This window comes from Silurus aristotelis (genome assembly GCF_946808225.1).
Source record: "Silurus aristotelis genome assembly, chromosome: 26".
NCBI lineage: Eukaryota > Metazoa > Chordata > Actinopteri > Siluriformes > Siluridae > Silurus > Silurus aristotelis.
The window spans coordinates 3,694,604-3,720,813 of record NC_139599.1 but is presented as its reverse complement, the minus strand read 5'-3'; the positions used below and the strand labels follow the sequence as shown (position 1 = coordinate 3,720,813).

At 38.1% G+C, this 26,210-nt stretch overlaps 3 protein-coding genes and 1 pseudogene across 5 annotated transcripts; all 4 read right to left on the bottom strand.

Annotated features, from left to right (window-relative positions):
• Window positions 1–872: 872 nt before the first annotated feature.
• On the bottom strand, window positions 873–12,339 carry ythdc1 (YTH N6-methyladenosine RNA binding protein C1). Of its 2 annotated transcripts, XM_083531105.1 has the most exons (17): window positions 12,097–12,339; window positions 11,617–11,718; window positions 10,391–10,668; window positions 9,862–10,261; window positions 7,475–7,564; window positions 6,697–6,750; window positions 6,514–6,608; window positions 6,303–6,411; window positions 6,102–6,219; window positions 5,938–6,022; window positions 5,669–5,838; window positions 3,157–3,236; window positions 2,831–2,867; window positions 2,689–2,728; window positions 2,519–2,584; window positions 2,247–2,405; window positions 873–1,837 (listed from the first exon to the last, which is right to left on the bottom strand). In XM_083531105.1, the coding sequence occupies exons 1-17, from the start codon at window positions 12,122–12,124 to the stop codon at window positions 1,616–1,618; spliced, it is 2,133 nt and encodes a 710-aa protein (XP_083387231.1). In that variant the 5' UTR covers window positions 12,125–12,339; the 3' UTR covers window positions 873–1,615. The 2 variants fall into 2 exon arrangements, with proteins under 2 accessions (XP_083387231.1, XP_083387232.1); XM_083531106.1 differs by lacking the exon at window positions 7,475–7,564 and having other exon boundaries at window positions 12,097–12,338.
• A 1,121-nt stretch (window positions 12,340–13,460) lies between these two features.
• On the bottom strand, window positions 13,461–18,423 carry LOC310720518 (UDP-glucuronosyltransferase 2B15-like). The gene is made up of 6 exons (XM_083531115.1): window positions 17,559–18,423; window positions 16,492–16,640; window positions 16,080–16,211; window positions 15,606–15,693; window positions 15,256–15,475; window positions 13,461–14,452 (listed from the first exon to the last, which is right to left on the bottom strand). Exons 1-6 carry the CDS (start codon window positions 18,289–18,291, stop codon window positions 14,167–14,169), a joined length of 1,608 nt encoding a protein of 535 aa, XP_083387241.1. The 5' UTR covers window positions 18,292–18,423; the 3' UTR covers window positions 13,461–14,166.
• Window positions 18,424–22,006: 3,583 nt separating this feature from the next.
• On the bottom strand, window positions 22,007–25,003 carry LOC310720517 (UDP-glucuronosyltransferase 2A2-like; the record flags this gene model as incomplete). The annotated part of the gene is made up of 6 exons (XM_083531114.1): window positions 22,007–22,514; window positions 22,693–22,912; window positions 22,988–23,075; window positions 23,283–23,414; window positions 23,876–24,024; window positions 24,235–25,003. The coding sequence occupies 6 exons, from the start codon at window positions 25,001–25,003 to the stop codon at window positions 22,229–22,231; spliced, it is 1,644 nt and encodes a 547-aa protein (XP_083387240.1). The 3' UTR covers window positions 22,007–22,228.
• Window positions 25,004–25,267: 264 nt separating this feature from the next.
• On the bottom strand, window positions 25,268–26,056 carry LOC310720536 (UDP-glucuronosyltransferase 2B20-like; annotated as a pseudogene). Its single transcript has one exon. The product of its transcript is annotated as a UDP-glucuronosyltransferase 2B20-like (transcript).
• Between the last annotated feature and the right edge of the window lie 154 nt (window positions 26,057–26,210).

Genomic DNA, 26,210 nt, shown 5'->3' with positions numbered 1-26,210 from the left:
TACTAGCATAAGTGGATCTTTCAATAATTTGTATTAAATATAACGATTATGCACATTTTAATAGCAAGACATCTTGGAATCAGTATAGCGACAAGCTTATTTTCTCCAAGTACATGGTCACTTGAAGGTTAGAAAACACTTTTCACTTTTTATTGTAAAAAGAAAGTGTAAGCAGGAAATAAACACAAGGTCTAACCACAGAATGACTCAGGAACCAAAAAACTCACCGCCTTCTCCAGAGAAACAATTTTTCTATAATGAACCACTTGTCAACAATGTGCAGCGGATAATTGTTCATAGAAATGACCCCCAATTTATTCTTATTTTATATATATAAAATAAATATATATATATATATATATATATATATATATTTTTTTTTTTACTAGCTTTGTGTTTGCATCTGTCCAACTTGGGTATGTGTTTTAGCCTGGGGAGCAGCTGGTACCTAAAAAAATTGGAGAATTTGATGATGCTTCTTGAGTGATCAGAGAAGTCCGATTAATTAAATTCTCGCTATTAATATTCTCTCCATCTCTCACGTAATTCCAGCTGCAAGACAAATCAGAAGTTGACAATGTGCTGGGTTCACTTGTCTCAAATGCACCTCCATCGACTGGTAATTAGATTTTCCAGTCATCTTCATGACCCAGTTAAGTAGAGCCGTCCTATAACACATTAGGATTTTCTGAATGTGAAAATTTGACACGGCCTCACAAACACACTCAAAAATTATAATGCAACAAAATTATACACAATCACCAAAAATACTTAAGTGCTATTTTAGGCTTCATAATTTTACCTCCATATTATCTGAGAGCTTACATAAAAAAAAAAAGAAAAATAAAAAGAAACGCTTCAAGAGTCTACAATACAGTGTTTTCTTTTTTTTTAATTATACAAAAGAGATCAGTAAAAGACAACTTTTTCTGACAAAAACATCTAACACGGTGCTTTACTGACCTTCAGGGAATTTACAGTATACGTCAGTGTTCGAACAAAAAAAAAAAACAAAAAAAAAGAGGTGGTATTGCTTTTTTTTTTTTTTCTTTTCACCCACATACGCAAAACATAACATTTAGAACGTAAAGCCAAATAAAAGAACTTGCTGCAGTTTGTTGTACTGCATAACAGTCCATTCAGAAGCTATGTACAATAACATATCACAGACACAAGTGTGCATTATTGTAACCACATGAGTTAGATTAGCAGTGTACACACTGTATGTACAGGGACTGGCAGCATCTCCTGGCATGGCAAACAGAGGCCTCCAGATGCTGAGCGATTGAAAGAGGGGGGAAAAAAAATTAAAATAAAAAAAACATTTTTGGTTGTCACAGTAGAAAACGCTGCATGCGCGATACAATACATTTCCTGTAAAACAAGAAAATGCTTATATTTAAAAAATAACACTTCGAAAGGAACAGAGGAGATTTTCTTTAGCGTTATACACAAGCAAAAAAAATATCTACAAAAAAACACTAAAGGGGTGTGTGTGTGTGTGTTCTCCGGACAGAACTTAAAAGGGAGAACCAATAGACAATCTAATGTGTTACAGAGCACATCCTTTCCATGTGATCATAATGAGAGAAACAATCTGTGGAAATGACTTGTCTTATCTGCGATAGCGCCCTCTTTCTTTCTCACGGTCACGGTCTCTGATGCGATCTCTGTTGCGGTCACGTTCGCGGCCTCTCTCTCTTTCGCGCTCTCGCCTGGCGTCTCTTGGTCGTTCGCGTTCTCTCTGGCGCTCGCGCTCTCTGGGCCGGCTTCTGCGGCCGCTCACCACCGCCTGGGTGCGTCGTAGGAAGTCGTCCACGCGCATATCGTAATCGTGCTGCAACACATCAACATTAAACTGGATGGTACAAGACCAGATTTCAAACTATTCTTTTTTAAATAGCTATTTTATACTAATAAAAAATTGTAATGCTAAACAAAAGGCAAGACGCACTATGGATCAAATTTGTGGACATCTGACCATAAGATTGGTATATGCTTTCTGAACATCCAATTTCACATTTAATCCCCAAACCGCCACTCTTTCAGGAAGATGTTCCACCACACATTGGAGTGTGCTTGTGACAATTAGTGGGGACTATTTTGAAGGTGATTTTGTGTAAACGTAAATAGATAAATATAGATTTTGTAAACAGAGCTAGTCTCGAAACATTTTAATATCACCTCGTAAATATGATCACATGACACTACATTCAGAGTGAAACAATGCTCAAATAATGCCTTACCAGACTGGAGGAGAAAGAACGAACGACCCTCTTCTCCCTGAAACGTGCCTCATGGGGCATAGGGTGATGACCCGAGTAGGGCGGGTGAGCCTGAGGTGGGGGAGGATGGTGTTGGTAATATGGGTGGTGAGGAGGCTGATCCATTCCCGGATATGGTGCCTTCAGGGGAACAGAAATAATCTAATTATTAAACATACAAAAAAGAAAAAAAAAGTTACAGCGATATGTAAACTATAAATAAGGCTTAAATGATTTTCTGTAATTGTACTGACCATCCCTTGCCATGGAGGTGGAGGCCCAATGCTGTGATGGAACTCCCGCATGTAATCGTTGTACGACTGCACAAAACAGATTCATCATTACTACTGATAATTATTCATTTCATCGTTTACCAAAATATAAAATGTTCCCAAAAGGAAACGGTGGATGATTCTAAACTCACGCCATTGAGGAAAACATCTCTCCTTACACCAGAAAATCGCCTGCAAGAAAATAAAGTTTACAATAAAAAAAAAACCCCCACACATATTACAAGTAAAGTCTCGAGTAAAGATAATGGTTGTGGAGGAGAGCGAGAGCGGTACCTGTCCACAGGCTGGTTGCGTGGGTCTTGCATAAAACCTGAACAACCAGGAAATCACCGATGGTAAGACAATTAGTGGGAATCAAAGCAAAAAATGAATAAATCAAATTGAAATATACATACAATAAGCAAAACAAAAAAAAAAGAGACTACACTCAAATAGATAATACATTACAAATAATACAAAACCTACATATTACTTAATACAGTACATTGAATACTGCGCACAAATTTGAAAAGCAAGCACTCAATGATATGTTCACGTGTTTGCAAAACAGTATTGTTGTTATTGATCCTGTGCTCTGACGAACAGTGCGAGATATTGACCTGGTCTCTGGGGGAACTCGGGAGGATAGTCAATCCGGGGTCGCTTCCTGTTGTGCATGTCATATTCCTCTGGACGATGCCTACATGAATCAGGCAGGTTAGTATGAAGTTACTGTTGTAAAACTTTTTAGCATTTTCTCCCCATTAGAAAAAGATCTTTACAATGAGCTCTTTCAAACATCTGTAACTCTTCATTATTAAAAATGTTTAAAAGAATTAATACACAACCGTTACAGGGATGTAATCTTTTCAACAAGTTCAAACAACATCAAACAGATTTTGTGGTATGTGCTTTAGAAGAAAGCATGAAATAAATGTGACAGTTGACATAATGAACTAGGTGCTGAAGAGTGAACCTGCCCTGGACTGAATTCCCTGACTCATTCATTTTGCAGAGAATATTTAAAACACATTGTGATGGCATTTCCAGACACTTATTATACTCGTTGGGTCCATTTAAAGCAACCTGCCTTCACAGCAACACTTCCCCTAAAGATAAATTATACTGATTATTAATTAAATAATGCATACATGCAAAGGAAAATTCTGAACCCGACTTTCTAGACAACAAACCCTATTTGCAGCCTAAACTGTTTAACCCACAATATGACCACATTTTGTTGTTTTTAATAATTGAAAACTCGTAGAAGAAATCATGAATCACCCTCCGAATGCATAAGATGTCGAAACAACCTTAAATACGAATGGCAAATGTTCATAGAAACGCCCGACATGAGTGCACTGAACAATCAGAGTAATCTCCAACTTCCTCTCGCAGGGTTGATGATATGAATTAAAAACATTACTCTCTATCCTCACATGATACGCAGACAGGCAAACTGCAACTTTTTTTGTGCCCTAGAAAGAGCATCTCTGGCTTATACTAATAATGTTTTTGCTCCAAAACATCATCAGACTTGTATAAAAAAAAAAAAAAAAAACCTAGAATAGAACCAAATAAGTAGAATAACCAAAACAGTAAAACAAAAGGGAAAATAAAAAATTAAATAAATGAAAAAAAGGAATTCTGTTTGAAAGTGTGACATACCGCTTTCTTGTAGTTTTGTGACTGTTAACGCTGGAAAATATTTATGATAGCAAAAGTTCATACAACAGTCCAGCTTACTCTTTAGCCGTATATGGCCTGGTAAAGACATTTTACTTGATCGGCCTGGTAAGGCAGAAGGGGTGCAATAAGATGTGATGCAGTCCATTTAAAACGAAACAAAAAAAGACAAAAGAGGAGCTCCAGCCACTTGAAATAACCCCCATGGTGAACCCCTCACAAGTACTTCTCGTGTGGTACACAGTCCATGGAAGCATCAGTGGAATCTGACACAAAGGGAGGGGAGATGAGGTGGAGACAGGGTGTGCTTTTGCCCTACACCAGCTTAGTCCGTCAGGGTTGATTTGAACATGACAGCCTACCTACCACCGGCTGGAAGACAGGGAGGAGTATTCTTAAAGGGATCGGGAAAGGGGGAGGTATTTCTTTCTTTTTTTTTTTTGCCATGAAAAACATCCACAGTCCTTGAGTAAAGGTTGGGGGTTATTGGATCAGAGCCTGAAAACCATCAAAATATCCTTACACAGGTAGGGGTTTTTTTTGTTGTTTTTTTTGCTCAGTCCTTTTTTTGGGGGCCGTTTGTGTTTCTGCTCGAGTCGAGTAAATATGAGCTCATTTCGGGCACACTTTCAGAAGAAGCAACAGTTCATACACAGCAGAGCTATAAGGGACAGTCCCTGGCATCATTTCAGTCCATGGGCATTGCATGATGCAGAAACAGAACTGGCCTATCTCTCCCCAGGAAGCTCAGCTTGCCTCATCCCCTGGCCCTCTCTTTCCTTCTCTCACTCTTTTTTTTGCTACGCTCTTCACACACAGCTATCGACATTCAAAACACCCATCCAAGCAGTTTTTTTTTTTTTTTTTTTTTTTTGGACAGGACCGGAACACCAGTGAAAGAGTCCCAAAATATTCTCTTCTTGAAAGATTTTTTTTTTTGTGTGTTTAAACAACCAACGCTTTCTGCCTCTCAAATGGATGTGCCATCTTCTGCTTATATATTACGGCTCCTTTAAATAGTCCCATATAAGACTGGGTCTATCCCTCATGGAAATTCCTGAAAGAAAAGGCTTTTGCAAACATTTAAACACAGACTCATCTACAAAGAGAATGCACCTTAATGCTACCGCTACAGAAAATGTCAGGCTAAAGCGAATAAGGAGTTAACATTGGAATTTTTAACATTAACGTACATTCATTCAGTATAGAAAACGCTACGCTTTTAAGTGTTACGCTTCTTTCAGAAGGACATTTCAGCATGAACATTAACAGCAACAACAGAACAGCTGGGTGTGTAGGCTCCGGTGAGCTCTTGGCCGGCTCGTTTTCAGGCTCTTCTCTGAGGACTCGAAGATGACGAGTAGGAAGAAGGAAACAACAACACGCTTCCTTCGTGCCCGTCATGTGACACATGTGCGCACTAGCAGTCCAAAGAACATTTCTAACCTTCCCAGGTCTCGGGGGGCGGGCTCTCTGTGCGGGGGACGGCCCCGGGATCGAGGCTCCGAGTGCGTCCTCCTCTTGTGGCGCATTTTGTGAATAACCTGATACAAGTCAATGCTCTCATCCGGAGGGAAGAGCATGCACAGCTGTAGGCCACAGTTCGTCTCGATCTCCTGCAGACACGAAACACATTTTCAAGTCAAATGGAGACAAAATCTTTTATTTTAAACAAAGAATAAGAAACAGAAGAGACAGACAAAAAGTGGACCAACCTGTCCATCGCGTCCGATCTTTACAGGCTTGTGTTCGTTCCAGGAATTGGTAAGGTGTGCTGACTTTGTAAAAGGTAACTCCCGCCTGAAATGTGCACGAACAGAAATATTAATCACGCGTTCTCTGTGAAGGACCTTTTACATTCTTCATAATTCAAAGCTACCTGCATATCCAGTCGATTTTAAAGACTCCTCCGAGCATCTTAGCGTTCATGCCTGCAGGCAGGACCCAGTGGATGGGAGAACCTCCATGATGGGACTCAGATGAGAGTCGAGCAAAACCTGAAAAGAACCCAAAACAATACATCAAGGAATGCAGGATCATTGTAATAAATTTCTATCCAATTTATCCTTGGACATCTGACCTTGAAATTTACCGCTTTCCCTGACCGAAAAAACAAGGATGACGCTTCTAGCTGAACGGAACGCCGCGTTCAACTTCCTCTCGTTAACGGGCAGGGTTGACCATACTCCCTGGAGGCGAAGCATTTTAGATGTTAAGCCACAAACTGCCTATTAAAATCTCTCCTCTTTACAGATAAGTAATATTACCACAAAATATAACATCATACACACCTTTGCTTTGGCAAGAGAAACATTCTCATGGTTGTTGCTCTTGATTAGAAAGAACCTAGCCTCTCTCAGCACGTATTTCAGCTTGCTGGTTTGATCTAGGTAATGAAACAAAATCCTTAAAAAACACGAAAAATTTCCAACTATGGCACTAGCTTTCTTTGAGCTTTTGTGAGGGTTTCTTACCTTTTCTCACGGCACGTACGGAGGATGACAGCTTCTCGTGCTTCTTTTCGGACCCTGTGGGCAACAAACACCAAGCGTTGATGTGGTAAAACAGGAATGATACTTTTGCTAAAATGGTGGGGCATTTTATATGCATGTGTGATGTCAATTAATATACAAAGGCTTGTGTAGCTATATTTTCGACACTCTGATGCAGATTAATGACTAGATCGTAGAATGGAAAAATGCAGTTTAAATGCTTGTGCAAGGAAAATAGCAATAGCTCGATTTTCTGGCAATGCACAGACAATGAACTCAGTGTGCAGAGCCTCTAAAGTGATCTAGATCTGAATTAATTTTTATTTTCTGCATATAATCCTGCCCACCAGAATGAGCTAGAAGTCACAGTAATTCTCGTTAACTGCATTCAGAAACCTCTGAAAAATAATCAAACGGTACCGTTGTTGGAAATTTACACTATACCAGGTGGCCAACAGATGTGCATCAACGCAACAGTATTAGATACCACACTCTGTAATCTGACCTGCTCTGCCGCTGAATGACAAGTGGCCTACACTTTAAAAAGAATTCATTAACGACAAAACATTGTTTGCCAGATGTTATCCATCATTCCTTGATGAGAATATGATCAAGCTCTATACTGCTTCCAGGGCAGAGGCAGGTCAGCTTACACGGTCATAATCATACAAAAAAACTAACCTCTTCTAAATTAATAATTAGTTTAATTAGTGCATGAGCCTATTTGTGCAATACTGAATTATTTGGGATTATTTAATACCTGTGCATGATTCTGAAGCTGAGCTTCCACTTCTATCAAAAACGATTGGTGATATCCCTCTAGCGTGCTTCTTCTCTTTTCTTTCCTTATCTAAATAGTAAACGGGAGAACAAGCCCCTTCTGTTAGATTGTATATATTTATGCGTGTATAAATGTCTTCTCTAGATGACCTGGGCTTCGATTTCTAGCTCTGCACTTTATATATCTGATCTTGAAATGAACACACCCAGGTAGTAACCTGTAGCGAAAATGTCTGACAAAAAGTGATCGGATAACATTACATAACGATTTTGCAGCCACCTATAGCCTTGTTTGCTTAAAAGGACCAAAAAAAAAAAAGGATTAAGGAATGTCAAGTGGATGATTAAGACGGGACATTCAAACTGATTGCACAGTATTTAGACAGTCTATTATGAAGCAATTAATCCTATATAATCACCATTGAAATTTTTTTAATATTGTGGGACTCCCAGTTGCATGTCTGGAAACATTAGACATGCTTTTTGTCATTCATTAAAAGATTCAGTAGACTGTTCACACGAGACGTTATCTTATCCGACATGTTTACATGTGCCGGTGCTGACTTTGTGGCATGCGCACATTAGCCCATGTCCTGTCCTTATGTAGTACCTTTATTTCTTATGCATGCTATTTTTATATGAAGTGTTGCTCTTAATGAAGCAACAGTCTCTGTTGAGAGAGGAAAACCTTCCAGAAGAACAACCATCTCTGCAGCACTCCACCAGTCATGCCTGTATGGTAGAGTGGCCAGATGAAAGCCACTTCTCTGTAAAAAAGCACGACAGCCCACCTTGTTTGGCAAAGGCACCTGAAGGACTCTCAGACCATGAGAAACAGAGACTGAACTCTTTGACCTGAATGCCAAGATTCAAGTCTGGAAGAAACCAGGCACTGCTCATCGCCTGGCCAATACCATCCCTACAGTGAAGCACGGTGGTGGCAGCATCATGCTGTGGGGATGTTTGTCAGCAGCAGGAACTGGGAGACTGGTCAGGATCGGGTGAAAGATGAATGCAGCAATGTACATTGACATCTTTGAAAAAAACCTGCTCCAGAGTGCTTTTGACCTCAGACTGGGGTGACGGTTCATCGTCCTGATGGACGACTACCCTAAGCACACAGCCAGGATAACAAAGGATTGGCAATGGGACAAATCTGTAAATGTCATTGAGTGCCCCAGCCAGAGCCCAGACTTGAACCCGATTAAACATCTCTGGAAAGATCTGAAGATGGCTGTGCACCGACGCTTCCCATCCAACCTGAAGAGGCTTGAGAGGTTCTGCAACAAACGATGGCCCAAAATAGGTGCCAAGTTTGTAGCATCAAACTCCAAAAGGCTTGAAGCTGTAAGTGGTGCCAAAGAAGCTTCAACTTTTGCTTCAAGTATTGAGCAAAAGCTGTGAGTACTTACGCAAATGTGATTTATTTTTTACCCATTTTTTTTTTTGTAAAGATTTCAAAACACACTTCTTTCACCTGGTCATTATGGGGGATTGTTTATAGAATAAAAAAAAAATAATAATGAATTTAATCCATTTTGCAATATGGCTGTGACTTGACATGAAATGTGGAAAAGGTAAAGCGCAGTGCATATTTACCGGATGCACTGTATTTTGTAATATAGCCTGGGTTGAAATTTCACAAAATTGTAGACACTGTTTGGCTTTTACGTCATGTTCTCTGCTTAAACTGTCCAAAGTTAATGCTTGTCTTTCATGTACACACACAGTTAAATAAACACGGTTTGAACTTGACCAGAAGATGTTTTATGTATTAGAATTAACATCATACCGAAGTTTAGCGCAAGATTTGCAAATTTGACAGACAGAAAAGTGTCATCACATTAACACCCACTTATATGAGCAGGGAATAAAATGTAAACTAAATATTAAAATTCCAACAAATACCAATTAAAGCCCTCATAATTCAGTGGTTATGCTGTGATAGGCTGAATACAAGACCATCGATCGTTGCGGATAAAAAATAAAATACAATTAAAAAAAAAATTAAGAATACAATCCAAGTGCTAATGAGGCTCAAATGCAATACTTTTATATTTTGGGATTTTTTTTAACTTTATATTTATTTAATTATATCTATGCTTCAAGATATATTTACACAGTAACCAGCTCTGAACAACTTCAATTTGGTAAAGTGGCCTTCTCAAGGACCACTGGAAGTTTTGCAACAGAATAGACTGCAGTCGATAACATCCTGAAAGTACCAGACTGTGCTCTGAATTTTGCTTCAGCTGAAAATAAATGTGCTTAATTCAGCTCCAGTCACCCCTGCTGCATTATGTGATGTTAAGCAGAATATGGTATCTGGGATCAAGCTGACCGCTAGGACTGTTATCAGATGCTCACCTGAAGCCTCGGAGCCTGAGGCGGAGTGCACCGACTCGCCCTCTGAAAAGGACACAGACTCTGACTGCGACTCGCTTGCTTCGCTGCGTGTGTCATAGTCGTTCTGCTCGTTCCCTTCCTGCTGGTCTCCATCCTCTAGCTCATAGTCTTCATCCTCCTCTTCTCCTTCTTCTCCCTCAACATCCTCTTCCTCCTCTTCATCATCTGGGCCCTTCTCTCCTTCATCATCCTCATCCTCCATCACCTCTTCTTCCTCACAGTCAGAGCGGTTGCCTTCAGAGGAGCCTGCGGAACTGCCCGTCTCCTGCTCGGAAGCGTACTCTTCTGACTGTGCTTCTTCCTCGTCTTTCGAGGAACGGCTGACCCGGCCCAGGCTCTCTTCACTCGTCCTCCTCAGCTTCTAAAAGCACAAATATGAAAGACTGTTTATATCATCCGTGCATCACTTACTATGATTAAAGAGGAAACTGTTTCTATTGCACCAAAACCACATTGAGCCATGCCCCTCTAACCACACACATGTACACACCTGATTCAGTTCTGGCATCAGTGGCTTGATCCTTCTATGGTGGTCTCTGCTGTGTCCTTTGGACAGATCAGTCCGGGGAGCTCGCCCTCTGCCAGAATGGTTCCTCCTGTCTTCGTAGAAGTCATCAGGGTGGTGTCTGCCTCTCATGCTGGTCACCTTTTTCCCAATGGCTCTACTGGATGATACTGACCTCTTAACTAGCTGCCTGGTGGAGTGGCCAGAAGACCTCAGTCGCTTTGCATCGTGGCTGTCCCCACGTTCGTTCTTTCGCTTGGAACCTGAGATCATAAAAAGAAAAATAGTTTAGTAAACCAACCGTGTAGATGTTTAAAATTGTTGTCACAGTGCCTGATTAGACTTCACAATTTCCATCCATCACAGAGAACCAGTTAGTGACCCATCAATGTTTTCAATGTGTGTTCATCAATGTGTTAAATTATTCCCAATAGTCTATTCTCTTCATTTTATAGGTTTTCTCTCGGTTGCGCTGCTTCCAGGATTGTTTATGTAAGAGTTTCCATCCAATCATATTTCAGCCATCATGGGTTGCCACAAGCAAAGAAATCTGCTTTAAGGCCTTCGGAATTAATAGCACGGGCACTTGCAGCTTAAAAAAAACGGTTGCATTAACCAATCAGATTTCGAGTTGCCAACATGTGGGCCATCTAGCAGGCGTACAATAATGTCATTTTCACGTCCTTGCATAGAACTGATAAGATAAGCTAAGATAAGCGTCCTGAGAACTGATAAGCTAATGCACAGGATCATTCTATGAGGTTAGTATCGATACTCCGAGTAGAGATGATGTATGCGGGTGGTGCAGCTGAGGCTCCAGTGAAAGGAGACTTTCAGTGTTCATCGGACTTCTTGCTTTAGTAATGCCATTTATTTTTTTATTACTCGATAATATTGATGGTGTCTATAGCCGTGGCCTCATAATGATGGTATTAGGGATTGACCTGATTCAGGTAGGACACAACTGAAAGCATAGGTATAAAAGGATTAGTAGAAGTGATGGCTCAGTGGTTAAAGCTTTGGCAAAATGATCAGCAGACAGGTTGCAGGTTCAAATCCCAGCAATGCAATCCTCAAATACATCCTGTTACACTAAACATCTTGGATAAAATTAAACAATACATACAAATAATACAATTTATCCGCCACAGTAACTAACACACACACACACACACACACACACACACACACACACACACACACACACACACCTTTCTTGTCGTTCAAGTCATGTTCACTTTCAGGGTTGTAGAGCTCGTCATCTTGGTCTGGAGCATCGGTCAAGATATCCTCCAGAACATTGAGCTCTCCATCTAAAAAAAAAACAAAAAATATATATAATTAGTAAATACGTATCTTCGTCTTATTATTTTTGTCTGACGACATATAGCAACAGCGAATGAGAAGCTTTTCTAGTTGATGCAGAAATGCTAGTTAGCGCTATTAAAGCTAGCAAGTAAACACTTCGTGCAGCTAAGAAATGAGCTAAGCTAACCTCGTAAAATAACACCAATAACTACTAATAATCATTATAATAATGTGAATAATTATATCAAATAGGTTGTTGTGCTTAATTATCATAATAACAACGGCCATTTAACGGATCTATAAAGAATAAAATACAACGTGAGTAGACAAAGGGTGTAAGCTAAGCGCCGACATGCTAACGTTAGCTAGCTTCATGACTGTACCTTTGTCGTCTCGCCTATCGACGGCCATCTTTAGGAGCCGTTATGTTGTTTTTTTTTAGGAGACTTTAAGTCGCCCTGTTTGTCCTCCTCTCCAGAACCCAGTGTATTTTACTATAACAATCTTTTAGCTACATTAAAACAGAGAACATGGACATTTAGGTCAATGTTTTTATCCGTGTCCGAGCGCTCGTCTAAAATGGCTGAACGCTTCCTCTAGCGCTGCACCGCCTCTGCGGCAAGGGTTGCCAGATTGAACCAAAAGGTTGCCAGTTTATTCGAGATTCCTTCTCCTCTCATTGTTTGGATTGTGTACATCTCGGACACTTGACTGTTTAATTCCTCTCTATATTATTTTATTAGGTTCAAACTAAGTTCCTTTACAGTGTATAAAAAGCGCACAGGGCTGCCAAATTTTATAGGTTGCCAGATTGAGTTAGAAAACGTGTAACAACAACAATTGGAAAAGAGGGTGGCCTTTCAAGATAGACTAGCTTGACAGGCCACCCCTGTGCCAGTATATATTCGTTCTTACATGTGCATCAAGATGATGTATAGGAAACTCATTTATATACACATTTCATATATATATTTAAAACATTTATTTATTTACAACATTTGGCAGATACCCTTATCCAGAGCGACTTACAGTTATCTCAGTTATACAGCTGATAAATTAAGGGTTAACGGCTTAGCGTAGCGGCTTGGTGGTGCTAGGATTTGATTCTCAAGCAGGGAGGGTTACTGTTGATTGCAGACAAGGACCTAAAGTCTGGAACTGCAAAATATGTTTAGAAATAAAATTTGAAACATGGCCTATCATGCGTTATCTTCGTGAAAAATAATTTTCAATATTATATTAATTAAGAGTCATATCTTTTCAAAATTTTTTTACTAACACCATTTACTGTAAGAGCATGTGATTTTAAGTTCCAGTAACTCAAGATAAATAACACACTTTCTCATTGACTGGTGGCTTCAACGATGGAACAATCATATATAATTTCCCTATAGAAACTACATTAGTTTTCATAAATACATGGCATAATAAAAATAAAAAATAGTTTCAAATAGCATTGGTACTTCATTAATCTAACTTATTATAGTCAAGCACACATGCTTGTTGGTTTGCCACAGAAATGGCTCAGTTACGGAAAATCTGACAGGGGTTACAATACGTGATTTGAGGCAAGTCAAGAAGTAAAGTCAAGAAGCTTTTATTGTCATTTTAACCATATAAAGCTGTACACAGTAAAATGAGACAACATTTGTCCTGAACCCTGATGCTACATAAATCAACATTTGAACAGTAAATGCAAACAAATACAGGATAATGGCATTAAAGACTTTAATTTATAAAAGATGCCTTGGGTGTTCATTAGTATAAAAAAACTATTGCCTGAATAATGGAAGCACAGTAAGGTTACATAACATTTAGATAAGCAATTTTATAAGTCAAACTTATTCATCATAAATTTAAAATTAGGCAAATATATATTTTGTTAAGGAAATATTAAGCACTTGGGAAAAAATTGGTTTATATCCCAACTACTCCGTGTAAACTACTCTTCACAGTACATTTGATTAAGGTCGTGTAGCACAAACATACAGTTTAGCGTCGTTTTTACAGCAAACATAACATTTTGAGAGGAATAAATGATAAAAGAAACTCCTGATTCTAATTTCGCCACAACACCCGTGGCCTTATTTGCACGATTGTTTTTAAGTAGTTGAAAAGAAGGTTTTGGTCTCATTATAATTTTAATAGATCAGTGTTTACCTCATTAATATCATTCTATTAATTGATTGGTGTGCTTGGAGTCTATTCACATAAACTGAGTAGATTAGAAAAATCTTGTGACAAAAATTATAATAAAATGTGATAGACATAATAAATCATAGTACTTAGGGTACTTACATCCATTTGGAGGTTATAATTGTAAACTTGTACATATTGTGAGCAAACAATCTGAAAGTCTGGAACATTTTATGTACATCTAATGCAGAGAGTTTTAGTCATAGAAATGTATGGACAGTATTATCCTGATCATTTTTAATACACTTCACCGCACTTCACTCTTTCTTGCTCTTTTTTACCGGGGTCTTCCTGAAACATTTACCGAAGAGCCAACTGCATGTTTTTACAAAGATGTACACAACCAGAGCAATAACAGAAAGCAAAAAGGCAATCACGTCCAAGCTGTGCTGCTGAAACCACATGAGGTTATGAGCTTCAACCCTCAAGTGCATAGCCCCCTTATTGCACATCACATACTCGATCCAGAAAATGGCTTGGTCTAGTGGCTTCATCGGTTGGTCATGGTGGATTTGGGATAGCCTCATAATGTTCTCCTTGTAGCTAAAAAAGAGAGAGAATATAGAAATGTACACATCATATAATGTTTAAATTTTTCTGTTTCGACTTAAGTGAATCCTAGAATAGTTTTAACTTAGCCAAGGGTCACAAGACTTTCTCTGCCATGTCTGCCAGTTGTATTAAGGCAAAATTGTTTGAGGGTGGTGTCAGACTTACACTGCGCTAACTATCTGAGGCACCATCACCTCATCAGGAAAAGGGGGAAAAAAACGAAATAATTGAAGAATTTATTTATTCTTATAATGAAGATATTTATAGATTTAATATATACTATGATCTTCAATGATAAGATAATTTACAAGTTGTTCAGGACCTCCTGGTTCCACAGCTCCATGATATTTCTCATACTATAGTGCTTGTAATATCTTAATGATTTATAATAACAATCTTGGTGTCACCCAAATAAGGGTGGGTTCCTCCTTTGAGTTTGATTCCTCTCAAGGTTTCTTCCTCATACCTCCAGATTTTCCTTGCCACTGTCTCCCCAGGCTAACTCATCAGGGATACATAGAGATCAATTAAAAAATGTTGTTCTATAATCCTTACATTCTGTAAAGATGCATTGAGACAATGTTCATTGCTAAAAAGTGCTATATAAATAAAAGTGAATTAAATTGAAATAAATTGTATAGAGACTCCAGACTCACATCACATAATTTGGTTCGATTTGACTAAATGAGAAAAATGCAGTTACTTAGATGTGTGCTTACTGAAACATTTACATAAATATGAAGCAATCTTAATTCTCAAAAACAAAACTCTTAGAAATAGAAATATTATCTCACAATGGATTGTTGATGACATCAACGAGAGCCTGCTTCAAGTCCTCGGTCTGCATTTTGTTGAAGTCAAGCATAACTGCAGCTCCTTTGGTTTTCATATGATGTATATTGTCAGGCTGATCAGAAAACAGCGGTATTCCAACCATAGGAACTCCATGAAAAATAGCTTCATATAATCCATTGTTCCCACCATGGGTTATGAAGGCCTTGGTTTTAGGATGTCCTGTAGATACAAATGATTTGTATTTACTTCAACAGAATGCGGTAAAACCCTATATAGAAAAAAGTACTGGGACACCTGACCTGACCAGCCATTTATGATTTATCCCTAAAAGATTGAAAATGCTTCTTACCTAATAAATCATTCTGGGGAATCCAGTCATAGATTCTTGTATTAGGAGCAAGAGTTTTTGGTTTTTCACCTGTGTATCGCCAAAGAACCTGAAATTACACACAGAATTCTGGTCAAAAATAACTAAAGTGTGAATTTCCTATATACAGATTTTGGTCAATATCCTCTTAAAAGTTTAAAGGAGCCAATCTTTCTATTGATATTTTTGGGGAGGTAAATGGAGAACCCTGAGTTCCAACATTAACTGCTGCACTAAAAAACAGTCCTAAACGTATTATATTTAATTGAATTATTATTGAAATTGAAAATGAAAATGAAATAGTGAATCCGTTAAATCACAGAAACCGTGAGATTTTTAGTTCTGTATTAAAGGGCAATCGTCAACCCATTTAGAATCAATAAAACACTAAAATTCTTAATTAAAATGTAGATTAAGTATCTAAAGCTCTATTAGTAATTGTATAAAAACTAAGACCTTTTGGGGGATTTGGCCAAGTGCTGCAGCGATGGTGTTCGCTCTTTCTTTAGTGAGGTTTTTAATCATAGAGCCCATTGAGAACACCACAATGCCATCATCTCCCGAGCTCTGGACATAGTCCTCCATCTCCTATAGCAACCAATAAGCAGTGTTATTATAAGACAGATAAGAAATAATACATTCAAAGCCATGCAAATTTGCCCCAAATCCCCCGATATATTTTTTTGATATATTAAAACATTTTAATATATAAATTGCTACTTTTTATTGCTGGTCATTTCCTAAGATTACCTGCAATAAATGATTTGTGTGCTAAAAGTTAGTAGTAAAGTTAATTACATCTTTACTTCCCAGGCTGAGCATCTCCTGGTATAATGGATTAAGAAGGCTTAAAAAAGAAACATCTTACTTTTGGTAAAGGTTTTGCAGGCTTGCAATGCATTCCACCAACAAATTTGAAATTTGGGAGGAGTGGCATTGGATATTCAAAGTCCCAATAAGTGCGGATTAACCACATGTCAGCTTTGCCCAAAGTTTCACAACGTGTCGTAGGTTTGCCTGTGAAATGCAGAAGCAAAGCTGATCAAGTTTATATCAGAAACAACATTAATTAGAAGTCAGTGTTTATTTAATTTAACATTTCTTTAAAAATGTAAGTCATTTTAGTTGGTTTTTTCTCTTAAAGTCCATGTAAGATGGCACTGAGTGGTACCCGCAAGTGCATACATTGGTGGAGTGGGCATCTGGCCACAGATGCCCATAGATGCCCACTGTGAGAGTTTGTTGTACGCACGGATAATGACCTTAAAAGGCGATAGACAAATGTCACTATAGTTTATTTGGTAGGTCATCGTATCCAGTTCTGGATGACTGTTCAATGTTGACATAAACGCTGACACTAAAAAGATTACTTGACCAAAATTCTGAACTGTTTAAGGAAACTGGAGAACTCTATGGACAGAACAAAACTGAACTGGAAACCTTAGAAATATGTAGTGGCAATTTTATAATAATAATAATAATAATAATAATAATAATAATAATAATAATAATAATAATAATAATCTTAATTTTATATAGTGCCTTTAAAAGTTACTTCGCAATGCATTTTTTCAGCATAGAAGTAAAGATAAAATAAACATAAAAAAATTTAAAGTAATAATAATACAAATAATAAAAAATAAAATAAACATCACAGAATACCTGAAAAACAACAAAAAAGAATTCTACCCACTGCACCACTGTGCCAGTTATGAGTTACTTTGAATAATTAGTAGTATCAGACACAAGAAATAGCCTTAAAGTCATTAAACTTAAACATTAAGCCTTACTGCTTATAAGTAATGCATTTCATAAGTAAATTGCTGAATTCATTTCTTATATCACATTCACACATTGTCTTGTGATGAGGACGAGAACGAAATTGGAAAGTTTTTCGATATTCTCTTCCCGTCAAAATAAGAGATTATCATTTACCCAGGACTTCTGTGAAGAGCCGATCCCATTTCGCCACAGCCATAAGGTCAAACGCTATATCTGTGAAGACAACAAACAAAAAATTATTTACTCTTTGCAGGAAGTCCATGTGATCTGTGTAGAGCCTGCCAGGTGCAGGAACATAGGACGGTGTCGCCGGCAGCTTTCCACAGTGTCGCTCCATAGCTCTCGCAAAACTAAAACATAGAGTGTGGATGAACGGCAGGTTCAGCTTCTGTGCCAGCAGTTCCCCACATACAATCGCAGGGTCTGTCAGAAGAACATCAAACTGCTCCTTTCTCCACTTCTCCAGCAGATCTTCACGTGCAAAAACCTCTCTGCATAGTGCGTGATTCTGCTCGAACATATCATTGATTAATTCGCTGAGCTTCACAAAACCCTGGATCATGTTGTCATTCTCCAGGTCGTACATCCAGTATTTTAAAAGCCTTGCATATATGTCACCAACATCCTTCTTACTGTAAGGCACCTGTATGACCTCCACATTGTAGCCTGAGGACTGATCTGTCTTTATCGACTGTGTAGCACTTTTGGTAACTACAGTCACACTGTGTCCTCTTTCTATAAGCTCATCTATGATGATTTTGATGTTGAGCCAGTGACTGAAATCCTCAGGCCAGATTAAGATTTTCCCTGCTGTCACACAAAGTGGACACAAAGTCAGACCAAGAAGGAGCAGAAAGCAGAAATCAGCTCTCCCACATGCACTCATGATGGCTGGATGATCAGTCTTTCTTGCTCACACATGAACTGAGAGTAATCCTCTAGATCTGCAATATGATTGAAGAAAGTTGAACTTTATTCGCGGCAGCAGGGCAGGTCTTTGACCACCAAGACTCAATGACCTGAAGAGACAGCAGACCAGAATAAACATCACAAATGCACCAGACCACAAGTTAACAAATGGCATCATAGGGTCAAAATGGCATGTCATAATGTCAACAAATAGAAAAGAATTAAAAAGAGTTAAAAAGAAAAAAAAGAATAAAAAAAAAGAATTAAAAAGAAATGAAGATAAACCTCAGAAATCACAGTCTATGCATGAACTTTTATACCTTTTCCAACTCCCTTTTTTTATTTCAAATATAAACTTTTTGCTCATTTGCCAACATTATTTTCTCATCAATCACGTGACGTTTCCCCCATTTCCCCACCTTTTAATGATGGTGTTGGTTGATTTTTTATATTTTTTAAAGATAATTATTTCATGAAAATGGTGCTAAGCTGTTTTGACTTTGACCTAAATTAACTGATACATAAAAACCCACATGAACAAGTGGAATCACTTATCTGTAATGTGCACCTACACTTATCTGTAATGTGCACAGACAGAGCAATAAACCAAATGGGTCAATAAAATTAATCAATATTGTTTATTTCACTATTCAAATAATTTTTTATAAATTTGTAATTAGTGTAACTTGAATATACTGGTTTATTTGACTAACTTGAAGTGATTAGTATAGCAGGATTAGATAGATAGATAGATAGATAGATAGATAGATAGATAGATAGATAGATAGATAGATAGATAGATAGATAGATAGATAGATAGATAGATAGATAGATAGATAGATAGATAGAAAGATACTCAGACCTTCTCCATACTTCTCCATCAACATCCTCAAAGCAAATAATGCGTCTGTGGTGCTCTTCCTCAGCATAAAACCATACTGTTGCTCATAGATGGTCACCTCTTCTGTCAGTCTGGCTTCCACTACTCTTTCCCAGAACTTCATTATGTGACTGATCAACTTTATTCCCCTGTAGTTACTGCAGGTCTGCACATCTCCCTTGTTCAGAAAAACTGGTACTAGCACACTACTCCTACAAACTATCTGGTTAAAAAATCCACTGCCTTCGCTCCTAAACATTATATGCTTCTACTGGTATGTCATCTGGTCCTAAGCCTTGCAACTTTGTCCCAGTTGTTGGGGCAAAAAGATCGCAAAAAAAGAAAAGAAACATCTTACTTGTGGTAAAGGTTTTGCAGGCTTGCAGTGCATTCTACCAACAAATTTAAAGTTTGAGAGAAGTGGCATTTTATATACAAAGTCCCAATATTTGCGGATTAACCACGTCAGCTTTGCCCAAATTTTCACAACGGTAACAGAGTTACTTTATTTAAAAAGTAACGCGTTACAGTATTAGTTACTGTCAAAAGTAACTGTGCTACAGTAATGCGTTATTGCCCAAAACTGGTTTTAAGTCAAATCATAAGGCAAATTATCTGCCAGTGCAGTAAGATAATTAGTTTTGTTAAGATTTCTTAAGATACAATAGGCATTTGGAATAAATAATACTAACGAACTAATGAAGTCCTAAGGGTGATTATTGAGCATTTTCTACTGGGCAACCTAAAAACCAGTTATTACAGCTAAAATAATGCCTCAAATGATGTTGCTTATGGTTTACACAACAATTATAATCTTACACAATCTGCTCATAGTATTATTATTATTATTAAAATAAGATCAATATGATTTTTATGGCTAGAAATAAGATTGTAAGTCTTGACTAGATGAGTATTTTTTTTAGTAAGACCATTCACAAATATGACCTGGAGAATCAACACACTGGGAAGCTGAAGAATGCTCACCATTAGTTCGCCCAAGGCATTATGGGACACACAGAAATACATAAGTATAGCTAAGGTTTAAAAAACTACCTACATGTTGTACCAGTTACTGCATTCATGAAGAAGCACTAAAGTTTTTGGCACTGACAGCTATTTGACAATTTTATCAGCAACATTATTCAAAAGTATAGCCAACTGGTTTGAAAATGTGATGAACATACAAGTTGTTGCCCAACGTGAGTTCATTGTACGGACAGTAAATGACATTAAACGATGATGGACAAATGCCACGATAGGTTATGTGATCCAGTTCTGGATGATTGTTTAATGTTGACATAGAAATGCTGACACTGAAAAGATCACTTAACAAAAATTCTGAACTCTGTGTGGACAAAACGAGATTAAACCAGTAAAACCATAACTATGTAGTGGCAATTCTACCCATTGTACCACTTGAGTTAATTTGAATAATTAGTAGTATCAGACACAAGAAAGAGACTTGAGGTCATTGAACTTAAACATTAAGCATTACTGCTTATAAGATTTTGTGGGTAAATTGAGGACAAGATACTCATTTTAAAAGCTGCTCGATATTTTCTTTTATACCTGAAGTTAAAATTGATTCATAAATATAAGCATTTGCCCATGACCTCTGTGAAGAGCTGATCCAATTTCGACACAGAGATGAGGTCAAACTGCTATATCTGTAAAGACAAAACAAACAAAAACAGTTTACTTTCTGCAGGAGGTCCACATTGCACATTGTTGCTTTACAGTTCTCGCAAAACTAAAAGAGTGTCTATAAAGGGCAGGTTCAGCTTCTGTGCCAGCAGTTCCCCACATACAATCGCAGGGTATGTCAAAAGAAACCCAAACTGCTCCTTTCACCACTTCTCCAGCAGATCTTCATGTGCAAAAACCTCTCTGCAAAGTGCGTGATTCTGCTCAAACATATCATTGATTAATTCACTGAGCTTCAAAAAACCCTGGATCATGTTGTCATTCTCCAGGTCGTACATCCAGTATTTTAAAATCCTTGCATATATGTCACCAACATCCTTCTTACTGTAAGGCACCTGTATGACCTCCACATTGTAGCCTGAAGACTGATCTGTCTTTATCGACTGTGTAGCACTTTGGGTAACTACAGTCACACTGTTTTTTACATGATTATGGTGGCAAACCTTTTTAAAATTTTTACCCAAAGTAACTCATTCACTTGTTTTGAAAACCATCAGCATCAACCATCTGCCAATTTTATTAATTATTGTAAAAAAATGTTGCAGATATGTTCATATCGAATTATACAGTAGTCTACATTTCACAACCCTTTTTAAGTCTTTCCACATGGATTTGACAGGATTTAGGTCTGGGCTTTAACTGGGCTACATTGTAGTGTATTGACCCTCCTTGGCCTAAAACATTGACATTCTTTAGCCTGCAGATTTTGTGCCGAAATAGATTATCCATAAATCTTTCTATATTGACAAGAACCTCATAGGATGATGCTAACACCGTCATGCTCCACCATGGGTAAATTGCACAGAATCTAGCAAATGTTTGATGGTCTTGAATGTTTTTACTTTTAGTCCAGCAACTCTTTTACTAGAGCAATAGGCCTCTTGACAGCCTTCCTGAATGCCCTGTTTTTCCACTTTTTAATGATGGAAACTCTTTGGTTAAAAATGGCCAACTTTTTCACTGATGATTCACTGATGTTTGTAACAGTGGATGTGTATTTATTATATCTACTGTATGGTGTGTGAGGAGGACTGTTGGAATGAATTGGATGATAAGAAGAGGGAAGTTTTTCACACGTGTTAAGGAAGGGAAAAGTCAATTGATCATCTCTGTTTAAGAAAATAGGTAATTTTTTTATTTTCACATTTAAGCACAGACATTTTTTTTAATTATTATAAAGAAAGGAAACACTAAAATTAAGTGTTTTGTTATCATTCATTACTGGAATCATTTTAAAGTAATACTGGACATGTAGGACATGTCTTATCTTTTATCCATATATTTATGTCAAAAATCACAGTAATGGTTACTATATTCACATACACATGCTTCACTCTTTCTTGCTCTTTCTTGCTGGGGTCTTCCGGAAACATTTACGAAAGAGCCAGCTGCATGTTTTTACAAAGATAAACACAACCAGTGCAATTACAGAAAGCAGAAAGGCTATCACGTCCAGGCAGTGGTACTGATACCATGTGAGTTCATGAGCTGCAACCCTCAGGTGCTTGGCCCCCTTATTGCGCATCACAAACTCGATCCAGAACACTGCCTGGTCTAGTGGCTTTATTGGTTGATCGTGGTGGATTCGGGAGAGTCTCATTATGCTCTCCTTGTAGCTGTGGAAAGAAAGAAAATAGAAACCAAAGGTTTGTATCATGTTGTGTAAAGACCAAAAATATATATTTATAATGTATGCAAGTTAAATGTTACTTAATTGCTCCAATTTTAATGAATAAGAAAGATGCAATTAAATGTGAATTGCTAATTAAAATTTGGAACTTAATCTCAACTCACGATGGATTGTTGATGATATTATCGAGAGCCTGCTTTAAATCCTTGCTCTCCATTTTGTTTAAGTCCAGCATAACTGCAGCTCCTCTGGTTTTCATATGATTCAAATTGTCAGGCTGATCAGCAAATAGCGGTATTCCCACCATGGGAACTCCATGATAAATAGCTTCATATATTCCGTTAGTCCCACCATGCGTGATGAAGGCCTTGGTTTTAGGATGTCCTGAAGATACAAATCATTAGTGATTTCAATTTAACAGAATGTGATAGTTTATTTACAGTGAAAATGTTTTTTTACCTAATAAATCATTTTGAGGAATCCAGTCATAGAGTCTTGTATTAGGAGCAAGAGTTTCTGGTTTTCCGCCTTTGTATCGCCACAAGACCTGAAATTGCAGACAGGATTCAGGTTTAAGCAAGATGATCTTATTTTTGTCTGTTATATATTGGAAATTTGGACTAGGCAATCGATCTACTAACAATCTTCAAGGAGGTAAAAAGAAAGGTGATTCTCAACACATTTAATTCTAAATTTATTCAAAATGCAATTGCAGATTAAAATCTCCATTGCTTATTGTAAATAAAACTGAGACCTTTTGGGGTATCTGTCCAAGTGCTGAAGCGATGGTGTTCACTCTTTCCTTGGTGAGGTTTTTAATCATGGTACCCAGTGAAAACACGACAACACCATCATCTCCTGAGCTCTGGACAAAGTCCTCCATGTCCTACAAAAACCAAAAAGCAATCTTATAACAATGTTAAGCTTTTTTTTTTTTTTTTTTACATTTCATTCATCAGTTTGAATATGCAATCGAGTATAACTTTCTTTGACAGTGTGCTGATGAGAGATGGGCATAATGATACAATATGTGGTAAATTAATGTGCTTTATGGAAATGAAAAAAGGCTAGCACAAGGGCAAAGGATTACAAAGGATTGTATTTTCATCGACCGTACTTGATCCACAGACACACACACACACACACACACACACACACACTTGTGTTGTAGTAAAGGTTTTGTAATCATATAAAAGATTTGTAGAAAAGTTCAGTGAAATACACCTTTGTACGTATTGATTTTCGCATGATTTTAATGACGCTGGAATGCATTGCTGTGTTCATTTCCTGTTACAAAGAAATAGGATGACTGAAAAAAGGAGTAGCTGTCACAGACTGGAAACTTACTTTTGGTAGAGGTTTTGCAGGCTTGCAGTGTAATCCACCTACAAATTTAAAGTTTGGAAGGAAAGGCCGTGGATATTCGAAATCCCAATATGTGCGGATTAACCAGATGTCAGCTTTGCCAATATTTTCGCACAGTGTTATGGGTTTGCCTGTGAAGTACACGAGCAAAGACAGCGGATTTTGTATTGATTACTACAAATGGAATTGGAATCCAATATTTGTTTCATCTCATTCCTATTTTTAAGAGTAAAAGCATTTTTTCTTTAGTTTTTCTATACAGTATAGAGCACAATCTATGAAATTTAGAACAAACTTGAAAGTTATTAGAAAAATATCTAAAGCTCAGTGCAAAGTCATACCATTTATTTTAAGTAAATGCTCATCAAAGGATAATGGTCTGTGAAGTTTGATTATTGCTGTGTGTACTATGTATAGTAGCATGTTCTCTAATCGTCCAAAGAAGTTCATACGATCAGTGAGATGCCCCTGAGCGGCAGCTGCAGGTACATAAGACGGTGGAGCGGGCATCTGCCCACAGAACCGCTCCATATTATGGGCAAAACTGACCCTGAGGGACATCACACTGGGCAGCTCAAGAACGTCCGCCATCACGCCAGCGCACGGCATCATGGGGTCATATAGAAGTACATCGAAATGCATCTCCTTCAGTAAAATAACAAGATTTCTGTTACCAAACATCCCATTGCAAATAACCTGCATGTAATGAATCATCCCAGACATCATGTCCTGAATCAGCATCAGTTTTTTAAAGATGGTAGTGCTTTCTTCCATCCATGCACTGATGAACTTTTGCCATACGTCGTCCGCCTCCTGTTGCTCCATGTTGATTTTAAAAGACATGAATTTGAAGCGCTCGTTTTGGCCATGCTGCAGCGTAGGTGAGGCCGAGTGTGTGAGAACGGTCACGCTGTGATTACGGTCCAGGAGCTCCTCCACAATTGTGCGGATGTTGTGCCAGTGACTATATTCACCAGGAAGCACCAGTACATTGCCACTGTGAGATGTTACAAACAAGTTCAGAAATAAAACAACTAAGCAGGTACAAGATCTGATCCTCATCATTGTGTCAAATGAAATAGTCACAAGGCTACCCGGGACGTTGAACATGGTGAAATATGGGGGGGGGAGTGTTTAAAATTGCCCAATTAGGGTTTATGTCGAATGCGGTTATTGACCTTAGATAAATCATGGGCCCTTGGTCATTAAAGTCTTGTGGGTAGATCATTAACATGGAACCTGTATAAAATGACTGTTGTAAAGTGTTTTCAAAGCTCATGTTCATTAATTAACCACCTGAATGTGATGCCAGTTCATTGCGTACACAGATATTTGTTTACACACTTGTTTATAATTATGTGCAAAATTTGAATTTTAAGTCTGCCTACATGCATGTTTTCGGAGAGTGGAAAAAACCTTTAGGCCCATTTGCAGAGGTCATGAAAAATTCTGCACTCTCTGCAGGAAGTCCATGTGATCTGTGTAGACCAGGCCAGCTGAAGGTACGTAAGAAGGTGGTGCCGGCAGCTGCCCACAGAGTCGCTCCATGGCGTATCCAAAAGTCAACCTCAGAGTGTTAATAAACGGAAGGTTGAGCTTCTCTGCGAGCAGTTCCCCGCATGCAGTCACAGGGTCTGTCAGAAGAACGTCGAACTTCTCCCTTCTCCACTTCTCCAGCAGATCTTCACGTGCGAAAAAAAGCTCCCTGCACAGTGCTTGATTCTGCTCAAGCATCTTGTTAATAATTTTGCCAAACTCCAGAAAATTTTGAATCATGTTGTTGTTTGACATCTCGTAAATCCAGTAGTTTAAAAACCTGTCCAAGTTCTCAATAACATCCTTTTTGCTGTGAGGCACCTGTATAATCTCGACATTGTAGCTCGATGACAGATCATTCATTATTGATGGCGTAGCACTGTAGGTAACGATGGTCACGCTGTGTCCTCTTGTTATGAGCTCATCGATGATTGTTTTCATGTTAAGCCAGTGACTGAATTCTCCAGGCCAGATGAGGACTTTCCCTGCTGTCACACATGGCACAGTTTGGCTTAGACTGAGCAGAAACAGAAAGCAGAAAACAGGTCTCTCACATGCACCCATGACAGCTGAATTATCAGCCTCCGAGCTCACACAGAATCAGGCAGCGCAATAAACCTGCATACTCTACATTTATCTCGTTAAAAAACAAAACTTTGACCTTTATTCAGTTTTGGAAGTACTCCAACCAGGAAACACAAACTGTGCATATTTTGGCCAGGAGTACAGGAGAAGATTTAGACTGTAATTTATTTCAGAAATTCAGAATAAATGCTATAAT